At 34.7% G+C, this 15,667-nt stretch overlaps 1 protein-coding gene across 18 annotated transcripts in view; it reads left to right on the forward strand.

The window, feature by feature from the left end:
* Window positions 1-15,667, forward strand: part of mri (mrityu) — a 483,153-nt gene that overhangs the window by 392,615 nt on the left and 74,871 nt on the right. For all 18 annotated transcript variants that reach the window (XR_010855758.1, XM_067119190.1, XM_067119188.1 and 15 more), the window contains one exon: window positions 10,760-11,014. Coding sequence is in view for 17 of the 18 variants with exons in the window: in XM_067119190.1 (XP_066975291.1) it covers window positions 10,760-11,014 (255 nt within the window). In the remaining variant the exon portion in view is untranslated. The remainder of the gene's footprint in view (window positions 1-10,759; window positions 11,015-15,667) is intronic.

Here is a 15,667-nt window from a genome sequence, read left to right on the forward strand (position 1 = left end):
GTCTAGGTCACACGCCAAATGCTAATTGATAGGTAAGGAAGGACTAGGCTACGTACACGAAAAGATCTGTGCAACCTTAGATCCCAGACCAACTTCCAAAACCAAAACTTTTTGACTTGGACAGGAAGGCCAGAATAGGTGCAACAGGAGGGGGGGGAAACCACGCAATGTCTGGCCACACCCTCCAACACTGAAAGTCTGGTTAGGTGGGAGGCTATGAATTGAGGGGACCCTTCGCTATTCTAACCTCACCTTCCAAAAACCTCACAGCCTGGTCAGGTGGGCTAAAAAAGGGGGCGGGGGGGAAGGGCCTCACTAGCCTAACCTCACCTTCCGAAAACGTGACAGCATGGTCAGGTGGGCCAAGAGAGAACGAGGAACTCCCTCAACAACCTAACATCTCCCTCCAAAGCCTCAAAACGACCTGGTCAGGAGAGCTAGGAAGCATGAGCATCGTGAAAAGAGCCTATCCTGTCTAGCCTAACTCTCCAAAACCGATTACAGAACGGTCGAGTAGGCTAGGCTAGAAAATACCTAAACAAATAAAACTATCTGACTTCAAGTACTAAAATAACAAGTTAACCAGATGATGTGTAAAATATAAAAACATATATATGCACAGAATATATTTATGAATACGTAAAAGACTCAGCTGTAGAGAAGGCCAGACAACCCGCAGTATATGGGAAGCGGGGATACCAATATGGCCAACCCTGACGCTGAATCACAATTAAAATTAATCCAAAGATTTACATGTCATCCATCACTGTACACATCAGAAAAGGTCATGAGCATAACAGTACCATCATGGAGAATGTACCTGCTCGCTGGCAGAGGAAGGGGACCAGGGAAAAAGAGAATTTATGATCAGAAAGGAGGGAGGGGGAAAAACCTCCGTCTCTAGCCTAGATCAATCATGATACGGGCTCCTAACCCCCTACCAGCGAAAAGGTGATTCATATAATAAAACTCCAAATGAAAGGAGTATATATATATAATTATATAGAAAAAACTAGCCGTAACTTTCTGCTAAAACCATGCGAAGACTGAGGGTCCAGCATGGCCGAGGCGGATGCCGCTGCGATCGGCGGTGTCGTGTTATTTACCTGGTAAACAATAAATTAAAGGTCAAATAAGATGCCTCTGTAAGAAAAAACCAAAAGGAGATGGTACTCAACTTAGGTGATGCAAATTCTGGAAGGGATGACATGATGCAAGATCGAAATTCACAAAAAAACAGCACCAAGAAAAAACACGGTGGTGTTTGAAAGCGTGCTAAGTTGGAATGTTTATAAGATGGCGGCTGAGGTGTTGGCTGGCTGGGAGAAGAAGGTGAGGTATGTGACGGCTCCTCACTTTTCGGGGTTTTGAGATTGGAGATCTCTATAGGGCAGAGGCCTGTGGCAGTGGCAACACTCACCCTTTGTGTATACCGACACCATTAAATGGCGCTCGAACTGGGGTCATAACCCTGGCATTGTGGTTAGCTTTTTCTCTGGTATTTTTAGCAATACTTATACCTAGAAATATGTGCTAAATGGATATTTCACCGGGTGACACAGGTCGAGCCCAGAAATATATATATACTTTAATGAAATGTTATATAATATATATATATATATATATATATATATATATATATATATATATATATATATATATATATATATATATATATATATACATACATACATACATACATACATACATACATACATACATACATACATACATACATACATGTAGTGCTCGAGTTACGATAATTCGACTTACGATAATTCGCTTTTACAATGGGATTAGTAATTAATATCAATACGACCATATTTTGAAAATATGTATTTTTAAATTTCGCGGGCGACTGGCGCAGGCAACAACGTACAATCAGGCAGCGTACGGTGTACGATACGTTGGCCCGAGAGGCTGGAATAGGTACATTAATTCGATGAGCTGGCCTTACTTGCCCTCGTTGTGTCGGAAGTTAAAATAGGTCAGTGTTCGTTTGCAATTTTTGTGCTTTTGTAAATACAGGTAGTGCACGAGTGACGATAATTCATCTTACGATAATTCAAGTTTACGATGGAGTTAGCAATTAATACTTAACGCGACAATATTTAGAAAATATTTTTAAATTTCGAGTGGGCCCAAGCAACAGCGCACACTACAATTGCCGTCGAGAATCAGGCAGCAAGAAAGACCAACTTACAATAGACCAACTTCTTTTTCTCCATCTCTTTATTCCATCTTCTAGTTAAAAAAGTAAGAGAATAATAAAAGCATTGTTAGTAACCTTATACTCTTGCGAAAATGCGTACAGCCATAAACAACCGAACGAGACTCTGTTGTTTTGCTAATAACCGAATCGGATAACAACTGTTTTGCTTGTATTTCAACCATCGTACGATTAAACAATTATCGTAGTTATGTTAAAAATGACGTTAAGTACTGATTTGTTTTTACACTACCCTTATCCGCTTTGGAGAAAAGATCGGCAAGGAAATATACTGCTGCAGTAAAATTAAGCTGCAAGTTGTAGCTGACGCTGAGAAAAGAGTGTTCAAGCTGCTAATGACTATAAATTATCGTACATTGGCAACATGGATGAAACTCGACCGCAAATTAAATTGGAAAGTATTTTAATCAAAACTACTGGACATGAAAGAACACATATTACTGCTGTTTTCACGCTGATAAAAGATACATACGAAAAGCTCGTGGTATGATGATGAAATCAAGAGAAAATAGCGAACAGAATCTTGATTTTTTTTGTTTACACAAAACAAAGGGCCAGCCGCCAACGTCATCTACTAACGAAAAAAAATGGCTAAAATAATTTCACAACGAGACATATTTAAGTTATATTTCGACATAAAAACACTTCGTATAACGAAAAATACATATGCCCCTTATAAATAAAGTATCTAGAGATTCATTTACGCTAACTAGAAGCAAGAAATGCCCTCTGAACCGGGTTAAATGCATCGAAATAAAGACCGCATGATTGATTCCGAAACCAAAACATTTGATCGCCATGATCGGAATTTTAATGCAAAAGCATTATAAGAATATTTACGATTGGATTCAGTGTAGTAAAGCATAACTTTTTAAAAGATCCATGGAAAAGATGCACATTTGTTATTTTGATGTTTGTATAATACGGCGGTGTTATGTGAAAATAGAATACAGTATAATGTAGGCTAGGCTACCGTATATGAGATACGAAAGTGCAGGCCAGGCCTTGTTTGTTATTCAATTTCTCTTTATACTGACTTATCATGTCAGTCTGCATTGAACCTGCAGAATTAGCTGACACTAATAATTACTATACCCATATATGTATAAAGTATACTGTGTAGTGTAGGCTAGGCTACCATATATGTATAGATGGTGCTGATTACCGTAGTGTAGGCTAGGCCATATTCGAGTTACGATTTTTTCAACAAACGATGGGTTTTTTGGAACCTAACCCCATCGTAAGTAGGGGAATGCCTGTATATACTTATACAGTACTGTACTGAAACTTGTAATGGAATACACTAAGCACAAAGCAAAAAAAAGAAAAAGAGGGAGAGAGAGAACAACAACTGAGGTACACATACAGTATGTTAAAGCCTATAACACACTCACTCCTTCCCTTTTTTATTTTTATTTTACTCTACGCTATTCTTATTTTTTTTTCCACTGCATAAAAGACGTAAAAACAATCATACTTAGTGTAATGATAGCTTGGAGAATATTAGTTAAGAATAATGTAAATATAAGAGAGAGAAAGAGAGTAACAACACTTCCTGTGTTATGATTGCATAGCCAAAACACAGGCACAAGTTTAATCTATGGAAATCATTAAGGAATGTTTACCCGGTAATAGGACATGATGCTGAATGCACTTAGGCCGAAAGACAAGAGGCCGAAGCCAAGAAGCCGAATGGACAGGAAGAAGAATGGACATGATACCAAATGGCCAGAATTCATAATGGACAAAATGCCGAACAGACATGAGGCCAAACTTACAAGAAGTCAAAACAATCTTGGGTGGGTCATAAATTAGATAACTACCACAAACCTCAATAAAATGAAGATAACAAAAGTAACAACATTTTAAAAATTTTGTATACATCGAGTCGTTAAAGAGATAATTACCAAATTTGTTACTGGTAACAAGGAAAACAGTTTTCTTTCCTATTTGAAATTTATTATCCCTTGAGTTTGATCATGGATTTCATTAAGACAGCACGAGGAGAAAGAAAGCATCTTTTAAGTGGTTATGCCTATGTTGTGGATAAAAAGGTTAATGACACTACATACTGGCTGTGTGAAAAACAGAGTGTAGTGCTAGACTTAAAACTACTGATGATAAAGTACAAAGCAATGCGTGTGATCATTCTCATTCACCTGATGGGGCTCGTCATTCGGTTTTTAAAGTATTGGACGGTATGAAGAATAAAGCTGAGCATTCGGAAAAAGTTACGAGCACCCTAATTAGGATTGCAACAGAAAGATTGCCTCTTAGTGTAGCTAGAGCCCTTCCTAAGAAAGAAACTCTTGAAAGAATCATACGAAGAGCAAGAAAGGTAGATATGGTCGAAGCCTTGGACGTAACTTATGGAGAGATCTTTCTGATGTATGAAAGTGATGCTGTTCTTATATTTTCTACCAAAAAGAATTTGGAACTCTTATCAAAAAAGCAAACGTGGTTTGGAGATGGAACATTCGACTCTGCCCCACTAGGCAAACAATTATATACTATCCATGTGCTTATTTTGGGAAACAAAACATTGCCTTTAGTTTACTGTATAGCAAGTAATAAGCACGAAAGAACTTACGACGAAATTTTTGATTTTCTGAAAAAAAAACGGAGTAAATGAACCAACTTCCATAACATTAGATTTTGAAAAAGCAGCTATTAATAGTGTTAAGCAAACTTTCCCAAACACATTAATATCGGGCTGTTTTTTTCATTTTGGCCAATGCCTATGGCGTAACATACAAGCCAGCGGACTGCAAAAGTGGTATGCCAAACTTGAGAATGCACACCTCATTAAGCAATTGCTGGCTCTTGCCCCACCACCTGATGTTCAAGAATTATTTGACAAATTCCTTGCTCAATTAGATCCCACAATTGATGAAATGTTAAGAGACTTTCTAGTTTATTTTGAGAGAACATGGTTAGGAGTAGTGCAGCGGGGAGGAAGAAGGAAGGCTATTTTCGATGTAGAATTATGGTCAGTTCACTCTTATGTTATGGATAATTTGCCCAAAACCAACAATTCGCTTGAAGGTTGGCATGCAGCGTTCAAAAAAATGCTTAATATAATGCATCCCACATTACCCAAGCTTCTTAGAATTATCAGGAGAGAACAAGCTACAAATAAAGTTTTATTTGAACAGGCATCTATGGGAATCAATATTTCACGGACAAACAAAAAATGTGATGCCGTTAACGAAAGAATTAAGTCTATTTGCAATTCCTATAGCAAAGAAGACAGCCTAGGTTTCGTACATGCTTGAGCTTACAATTTTTAATTACATAAAATATTGATACATTATTTTGCATTATTATTTTATGACTTACATTGTTTTCAATAATATTTTGTTGAAGAAAGTTGTAAATAATGGTTACAATGATTAAAATTTTTAATTACATATTAAAAGTTTTATATATATATTTTTACATTATGATTTATTACATGTAATTTATTTAGTTTTATTATTATTTTATGACTTACATTGTTTTCAATAATAATTTGTGAATGAAGGTTGCAAATAATTATCTATCCTATTCCTTTCGACTTCTTATATATTCATCATCTTGTCCATTTGGCTTCCGGCCAGTTCAGCTCCCGGTCAGTTCGACTTCCTGGCTGTTCGGCATCAAGTCCATTCTTCTTCCTGTCCCTTCGACTTCTTGGCTTCAGCCTCTTGACTTCAGCATAAGTGCATTCAGCATCGTGTTCGCACGCGGTTTACCCATCTCACCTATATGCTTACTGTAGTTTCACTCTCGCTGGAAACTAAGACTTCTGGTGACGTCATAAGTCCCTCCTTCGAGGAGGGATTAATTCGTCTAGTTACACCCAAAGGCACGTCGTTAGATAAGTTCCAACCAAATAGGATGTCTAACAAGTTGCCAACATCTACAAATTTGCACTTTAGATATTTTTAATTAGGGGTGAAATATCAACAGTGATAAAATATTCTCTGTGTACTGTTATGGTATGTGTGATAATCATAGCTAGAGTCAACTAAACATGTAATGAAATACTGTACAGTAAATCAAGCAAAGCAAAAAAAAAAAAAGTCAACACCTGGTACTGTGCTAAGAAACACAAAGTGAAAGAGGTATGTAGAGAGATTGTTATTGGCTTAAATGCACGACGTCACATAATGTCATGAAACGTCACTTTGTTCTGTCATAATTTTACTGCAAAAGAGATGAAAAAACAAAAAAATTTACAACCCAAAAAAGAGAGAAATGCATGTAATGAAATACATCAAGGACAAAGCAAATAAAAAAGAGGAGATACAATTTTTATTTTTATGTTTTGCTGTAATTTAACAGCAAAAAGAGGAAAAAACAATAAAATCAACAACCAAAAGAGACAGAGAAATGCATTCATTATCCCCTAGTGTGTGCATGTGTACGCACGAGCACACAAGTACATTGCTTCCCTTCAGTTGAGGGAGAGGGAAGTGAGTTGTAAATAGCTCATCGAGTTGCCAACATCTACAACAAAACTCATGAGGAATGTCGCGTTAGTGTATAAATATTTAAAATTAATATTTTACTGTGAATATGAACATTTTGAGATTAAATATTAACAGTGATAAAATAGCGTCTTGTGTACTGTTGTGATATGTGTGATTATCATATTAGTCATCTTAAAAAAAGGTGAATGGTGATGTCAACATCAATTCCACATGCAGACGTAAACACACAGGCATACAAGTAAAGCTTTCATGATATGAGGTGAAATGAAAAACCAATAACTCCATTAAAACAGAAATCGATTAACTACTTTTGAGTAATGTTCTTAAAGTGAATTTGTTTTGGGCAGTCGTCACTGTGAAATAGTGCTCTTGAGGTGAAATTTTTGGACAGTCGTCATTGTGAGATACTACATGCACTAAAGATGTAAACAGGGTGTTGTACAAACACAATCTCCATGATAGGACCAAATGAGTAAAGCTAGTGAAATGTGTTGTATATACTCGTGTATTATTCGACCTCACGTATTGTGACTTAAAATTTCGTCCCATAAACATGATTTCATCATGTATCTCGTGTATCATGCGAGTTGCATTTTCAACAGCCTAGATAACATTAGGCTAACCTGTTTTCCTTTGTAATCCCATCTTGTTAAATAAATGAAATTAAAAGAATAAAATTAGTCTTTGCTTAGTGAGTGAATTCCATTATTGGTAGATTATGCTGTACTAGGCTATGTTCGTGGAGTGAATTTCATTTTTGGTAGATCATACTGTACTAGGCTATGCCTGTAGAGCAATTTCATTTTCGGTAGATTGTATTGGCTAGGCTTTCAAACAAGGTTATGAAACTTATGGCTTCTGTAACAGTTCATAACCACAGTTCATAACCACCTATTATAATTAACTGCCGGTTTTAATAGTTCAAACACCAAAGACCCTCTCTTAAAATGCTTATAACTGCCTATTTTAATAGTTCAAACACCAATTATACCTTAAACTATCATCTTAAAACACTTTAATATCATTTCAAAGTCATCTTACAACATTATCCTTCAAAGTCATCTTACAACATTATCCTTAAAAAGTCTATGGTTTACAGCTGCGTTTTAAAACTAATCAAGTTTCCCCTATGTTCAGGCACAGCCATTTTCTCATACAGTATTCAAGGAGTCCCATTTTCTTTTTACAGTACATAGGGGAAACATTGGGAATTCACAAGTAGAGTTTACAGTACATAGGGGAAACATTGGGAATTCACAAGTAGAGTTAAGTACTGTACCAAAATATTTAAATATGCATTAAAAAAAATAGATGATATTGATATTTTGCAGTTTACATCAAATACTATATTTGAAAATTATTCACTCATTTTTTTTATCATAAAAAATGTATTTAGCCACAAAAATAGCATGCAAATACAGTAATTAGTGAAGATTGCTCAACGAAAAAATCCATGAATTAGTGAATTTTCGTATTTGGAGATATGTTCCACAGAAAAATCCACGCATAACTGAAACCGCTAACGCTGAACCACGATATAGTAGGGTTGACTGTATACCTGTTTTACATTTATGTACAAAAATAAAAATAATTCCAGTAATAATCTATATCTTTTAGCAAGTAAAAAATTATTTTCCTAATTATTTTGGTATTAGCCTGAATCAGCTAATTCTGAGAATGATAATATTAGCCTAGCCTACTTAAATGTATATGGCAGATGATTAGTTTTTTTCATATGTATTGTGATGGTGATACAACATGATAATAATGTAGTATAAATGGATTCAGTAAGTTGAAAATCAGTTTCATTACCATTAACTCTATTTTAAATACAGCAGTAATAACCTGTTAGTTTTATGCAAATGGATACTGTAAGTGTAACACCCCACCTAGACCAATACTGGCAGTCCCCACTTATCGGCGATCCAGTTTTACGGCGCTTGTCTAGTGACGAAAATCGGTGATTTTAGGCGCCGATTTCTGCGCTGATGCATACCTAACAGAGGTGCCAATCTCTGGCTATCGGCGATTTTTGCTTATCGTCGCGCTGTCAGATTGGAACCCCCACCGATAACTGGGGACTGCCTGTAGTTCACACATACACATTTTGTATCTTGCATTTGGTAATACAGTACTGTACAATATGGTAACAACTGATATGATCAAACCATGGTAGGCTTTGCTTAAATACAGGTAGGCTACATACCTACCAAATTGTGTGTCATTTACAAGAGAAAAAGAAGGGGTTGCATTTTTTTTAAGTACCGTAGTTATACTATGGTATATTTTTTTATAAATATTGAGGGGAAAAGGTATATAATTGCCTTTTACTTAAAGTTTTCAGTTTGAAGTATGGTGGTTGATGTTTATAAACATATTGAATGTTTATGGTTTCTTGGTATTGACAAGGTAGAGGGAGTAAGGGTATGGAGTTGCCATTTTACATCTGTAGAGATTTTTACTTGCTTTTATATGGATATCACTCTTATCTGACAGGGCCTTGGCTCTATTAATCCAGATAATCAAGAGATTACTGTACTCTAACATGCGTAGTTACTATCTTGACATGTTTGAGTAATAATTGTGGATGGCAGCAAAATAACATAAATTTGCTAAGTTTCAGCCATTTTGGTTAAAGAAAATACAAGTACCATCCTACTTACAACCAAGCTTGGTTCTGACCAAGCGGTTTGTAAGTCAAAATGGATGCAAGTCGAGCCTTAGAAAGTGGCCAGTATACTGGGTAGGGCATATCAAACCTACATAGTACTGTAATGTACAATCATTATTTCAATCTTTTTACCATAATGTACTCCTGCTGATATATTTTAATCATTTATATAATGTATATTATATGCAGGTAGGCACTCAGTTACAACAGAATTAGGTTCCTGCTTGCATGTTGGAAGTCAATTTTAACGTAAATCTGTTTGCAATTCAGTTTACAGTACAGTTAATACTGTATGATGCTGCTGATAAGGCAGGATAACTCAAAATGATGCTATCTGAATGATGAAGAGAGCTTTCCTGAGATGGAGCATTGCTTAGTAACTCAGTGGTAAACTGTTGTACAGCATGTACTCTTATGCATCAGCCTGCCCAGCCCTGCTACCAGAAGTATGGTAGTAAGTGTGAGTACTCGTAAGTCAAGCAGGTTGTAAGTTGGTCGGTACTTGTATAAGTTGTAACTATCTTTCCTCCTATGAATTAGTTTACTCAGTCCTTTATTTAAACAATACAACACAACATTACAATGAAAACATTGTATATGACAGCTAATAAGTACTGGACAAATATCCATTAGATAAATTGTCAAAATCTTCAAAATTTTGAGTGTGTCTAATTATAAAGTTTTTACAAGCTTATATTGGATGAAATTTATTATTCTTGTTCCTTGCCTAAGAAAAAACCATCCAGACAGACATGTGAAAGCTGTGGTATTTGGCTCAGTGGTCAGTTATCAGTTAGCAGTTTTTATATCCTGCAATAATATTTTATTAAACTATTATCATCTGTGGAGTTTATCAACAACTTAGTGTGCATGCATTCAGTTTCATTAGTACTTTTAATAGGAATTTTATCTGTGCTGTAAAACCACTTAGAATAAATTTTTCATCACCGAATCTTTTGGATATTGTTAGCTGAGAAATTTATAAAAATATAATATCAACCTGGGAGGTTAGGTAGAAAGAAAATTAAAAAATAGTAGAAATAGATGCCAGATTTTCTCTAGGTATTTTTAAATATGCCGGAGCATAGATTTGATTTGCTATCCTGATAGTAGGATGTTGGTAGGCTCATCCAAAAAATTACATATTTAAATATATTACTTTTGATTATATGAAAGTTGAAGCCTCATAAGAATAGTTAGAAACAATAAATATAGAATTTAATACTTGTAACTTGTTGGTCAGTATGTTAATCATACCCCTTGAGTCTGATCTTGATTCTAAGCTGTAAGGGCACATTCAAAGTAGTTGATCACCAATGTTGATGTAAATATTTAACATTCTTATTTTTTTCATAATTTACGAAACAAAAATTTCTTTTTCAGTGTGTGAAAAGCAAGTCTGTAACTGACCTTGCTGAAGCAACTGCAGATCCAGCACTAGACCGTGTTGTGACACTGGACCCACCTCCTGCTGCCATGGGTCAGGAAGCCCCACAGGATCCACTGCCCCCTCTTGAAGGAGCAGTCGGGGGAGGAGAAGCTCATCCAGACGAGGGGGCGATTGGAGGTGCTGCTGGTGGCGCTGTTGGAGGAGCTCAGAATCCTCCACAACCACCATCCAGTGAATTATATCCCGAGGTAAGGTAGCATGTACTTTGGGGCCAAGTACTTTTTTAGCTTTTTATTTTATTATAACCCTTAAACGCCGAGCCTCTATTTACAAAAACGTCTCCCGTATGCCGGCGGCGTTCAGGAGTTATCGCCGAAGCGGAAAAAAAGTTTTTTCAAAAAATCACAGCAGGCTTAGTTTTTAAGATTAAGAGTTCATTTTTGGCTCATTTTTTTGTCATTGCCTGAAGTTTAGTATGCAACCATCAGAAATGAAAAAAATGTCATTATCATATATAAATATTGAAATATATGACAGCGAAAAAAAAATTTTTCAAATATAATTTTATACAAATCGCACTGTGAGCAAAACGGTTAAAGCTAACGGACTATTTTTTTTCTTTATATTGTACACTGAATTGCGATGATTTTGGTATATAACAAATTGTAAAACGATCAAAGCAACACAGAGAAAATATTATCACAAAATGATGCATGAATTCGTAATGCACAGACGTAAAAAAATGTTTTTTTCAAAAATTCACCATAAATCGAAATATTGTGTTAGAGACTTCCCGTTTGTTGAAAAATGAAGCTAATTGATTGAATATTACTAGACTGTAAGTGTTTTAGCTTACAATTGCAGTTTTCGACCATTTCAGTCGAGTTAAAGTTGACCGAAAGTAGAATTTTTTCTATTTATCGTGATTTATATGAAAATATTTCAAAACTGATAAAAGCTACAACTATGAGTTATTTTCTGTTGTATTGTACATGAAATTGGGCACATTTTCATATATAAAACTTTATGTAACAACTAATATAAAACGGTGCAAACATTACGACAACGTGACGAAAGAATTTCTGAGATGTTCAGCCGAGTTACCGCGCGGACGTAAGGAAAATGTTTTTTTAAAAAATTCACCATAAATCGAAATATTGTGCTAGAGACTTCCAATTTATTGCAAAATGAAGGTAAATGATTGAATATTACTAGAATGTAAGAGTTTTAGCTTACAATTGCGTTTTTTTACCATTTTGGTCGAGTTAAAGTTGACTGAAGGTTGAAATTTTGGCAGTTATCGTGATTTATGTGAAAATATTTCAAAACTGATAAAAGCTACAACCATGAGCTGTTTTCTGTTATATTCTACAAGAAATTGCGCACATTTTCATATATAAAAGTTTATGTAACGACTAATGTAAAACGATGCAAACATTACGACAACGTGATTTAAAGAATTTCTGAGATGTTCGCCAAGTTATCACGCAAGCAGATGTAAGGAAAAAGTTTTTTTTTTTTTTTCAGAAATTCACCATAAATCAAAATATTGCGCTAGAGACTTCCCATTTGTTGCAAAATGAAGGTACATGATTGAATATTACTAGAATGTAAGAGTTTTAGCTTATAATTGCGTTTTTTTTACCATTTCGGTAAATAAGTAAGTATAGCTTAGTTTTACCAGATCACTGAGCTGATTAACAGCTCTCGGTCGAGTTAAAGTTGACCGAAGGTTGAAATTTTGGCAGTTATCGTGATTTATATGAAAATATTTCAAAACTGATAAAAGCTACAACCATGAGTTATTTTCTGTTGTATTCTACATGAAATTGTGCACATTTCCATATATAAAACGGTGCAAACATTACGACAACGTGACGAAAGAATTTCTGGCGCGGACGTAAGGAAAAAGTTTTTTTCAAAAATTCACCATAAATCGAAATATTGTGCTAGAGACTTCCAGTTTGTTGCAAAATGAAGGTAAATGATTGAATATTACTAGAATGTAAGAGTTTTAGCTTACAATTGCGTTTTTTTACCATTTCGGTCGAGTCAAAGTTGACCGAAGGTTGAAATTTTGGTAGTTATCGTGGTTTATTTGAAAATATTTCCACTGATAAAAGCTACAACCATGGGTTGTATTTTGCTGTATTTTACATGAAATTGCGCACATTTTCGTATATAAAACTTTATGTAACGGCTAATATAAAACAGTGCAAAACTTACGACAAAATGACGAAAGAATTTCTGAAATTTTCGCCGAAAGTTACCGTTACTGGCGTAAGGAAAAAAGTTTTTTCAAAAATTCACCATAAATCGAAATATTGTGCTAGAGACTTCCAATTTGTTGCAAAATGAAAGTAAATGATTGAATATTACTAGAATGTAAGAGTTTTAGCTTACAATTGCATTTTTCGACCATTTCGGTCTGGTCAAAGTTGACCGAAGGTTGAAATTTTTTGTAGTTGACGTACGGTATGTCCACTTGGCACCCAACAGACAATTTTAGTCGACGTATGATACGTCCAGTAGGCGTTTAAGGGATAATTGAGAGACAGACCAGGAGACATGCCTGACCAGTTCAAGAAATTTTTACATGTTAATGGATTTCCCCATCATAGATAATAACCAAACCTGCCACTTAAAAAGAGAGAGGTTGAATGATTCTGTAAACAGAGGGAGGAAGAGAGTTCTATATAGCTGTGGTAGTTTATTGAAGCATTAATATTTATCCATAATTGGTCATGGACTATTGTTTTAAAAATAAAATGTCACCAGAGAATTAAATCAAATAAAATAGGTCAGAAGCACAGTAGAAAATTTTTATATATGTAAAAGTACATAGTAGTGTTGATAATGATGTATTTAGCTTATTAGATGGAATTTTTAAGGTTTCTAATGATGTTATACATATTTGCAGAATTTAGTGGTAAGTTGCATGTGGAAATATTTTGTTTGGGTATCTAGGCATAACGATTTTCCAGTGTTCTGTATCAACATTGTTTTTATAGACATCCCCTGTAAACATATTTGTACTATTTGGTTTTACATCATAAATTGCTTATATTGATCATAAGAAGCGTGATATTTTGGATACGATTAATTTAGTTAAAATATATGAAATAACTTTTAGTAGTGGTGTCTTAGTTCTTTAATGTCTTACATTGCCTAGTTTTATGCTCTGAATCTGTTTAGTTAGTAAAAGCCATGGTGTTTTTGACATAGAATTTTTGTAAAATTACTGTAAATTAAATTTTTGATATGAAACTTTTGTCCAAAAATTAAATACTCATTTATACTTAACCCCAAAACCCCAACTAGGTTATCCTGTTTGAGTTGTTAATGTTATATGTACTTCTACGTAACTGAGATATTTCTGGCTACAGCATTTAATATTTATTAGTACTCGTATGAAATGGTGTTTTAGCTTTGTGAGAAGTGTAATGAGAATCAGACGTCCTCTTTATTTTCTGTAGAAATTTTATTTATGTCTGAATTTCAACTCTTTTGCCTGGTGAAACTAGGTTCTGTAATATTGATGAGTTATGGCTGAAACAAGTGATATAAACACAGTAGTCATTTGTCCTATGAGAATACAAACCTTCGGGTTTATATGGATTACCTTCTCTGTTCTAGTCATTGAAGTATGGTAATAAGGATTTAGGGGCATTCTCTGTTAAATCAACCAAAATTTTTTTAAAGTAACACCCTCATCTCTCAGGTTTTGATAAAATTTGGTTTATAGGGAAATCATAGGCCCTGTATCCATTTCTGAAATTTTTAGACCAATCCGACAAATGGTTCAAAAGATATGACCTCGGGAAATTTGAGGTTATGTGTGAGGTCACATATTTTCACCGACCCATAACTTGCTTAATAATGATGAGAATTGCATAAATGTGTAATATATATATATATATATATATATATATATATATATATATATATATATATATATATATATATATATATATATATATATATATATATATATATATATATATATATATATACATGGTAGCTAATCGTTCAGAAGGAATGTCGAGATTCGATTTTGTCGAATTCGAATCAATTTCGACCATAAGAAATAACTGAAAATGGATTAATCCGTTCCTGACCACCAGTCACTACTCCAACCTTGTCTTTTTATACAAAACACTAAAACATTACAATTAAATAAGTTCAAGTTAAATAACTTAACTTATTAGAAGTCTTCTTACAGTTTTAAATGCATAACAAAAAAATTGGCCTACCAGTGGTAGAACCCAGAGCATTTGCTAGGCTAGGCAGCCCATATGCACTCCAGAATGTACTGTAACGGGTACGCACAAAAACTGTTGTTAATGATAAATACAATGAAAAAAAGCCTGGTCATTACATTAAATTAATTATTAAAAATAAGATAGAGTCTGTTATAAAAATTAAGAAAACGTCTTGGTTACGCCGGGCATCGCATTAGCTATGTAAACAAACCAGCGCCGTCCTGGTGGATATACTACTGTAATTACATAAAATTGTGTACATTGATTGTATTAATTTATGGTAAATTCCATTCAGAGTCTACTGTAAGTGCTTTTAAATGTGCGTGGGAAACCAACAACGCCAACTAGCGGCGGCATTGAAACACACTTTTGTTTACAAACATCCTATGTTTCGGCCGACGGGTCGGATCGCGCCGGGTCGGATTCGGTTTGTTGTTCGGGAACCGGCGCAAAGTTTACTCGGCATTTCGTGTCGGAATCTGATTTTGTCGAAACGGTCGGAGACCGAGGTTCCATATATATATATATATATATAGAATCAGAAAGAGCCAAGGAATTCAAATAAACAGGTTTTAAAACTAGGTTGAAAATAAAAAAGTTATACAAAAAACAAAATTTGAGGTCACAGTTTGACTTCCG

The sequence above is a fragment of the Macrobrachium rosenbergii genome, chromosome 16 (genome assembly GCF_040412425.1).
Source record: "Macrobrachium rosenbergii isolate ZJJX-2024 chromosome 16, ASM4041242v1, whole genome shotgun sequence".
Classification (NCBI taxonomy): domain Eukaryota; kingdom Metazoa; phylum Arthropoda; class Malacostraca; order Decapoda; family Palaemonidae; genus Macrobrachium; species Macrobrachium rosenbergii.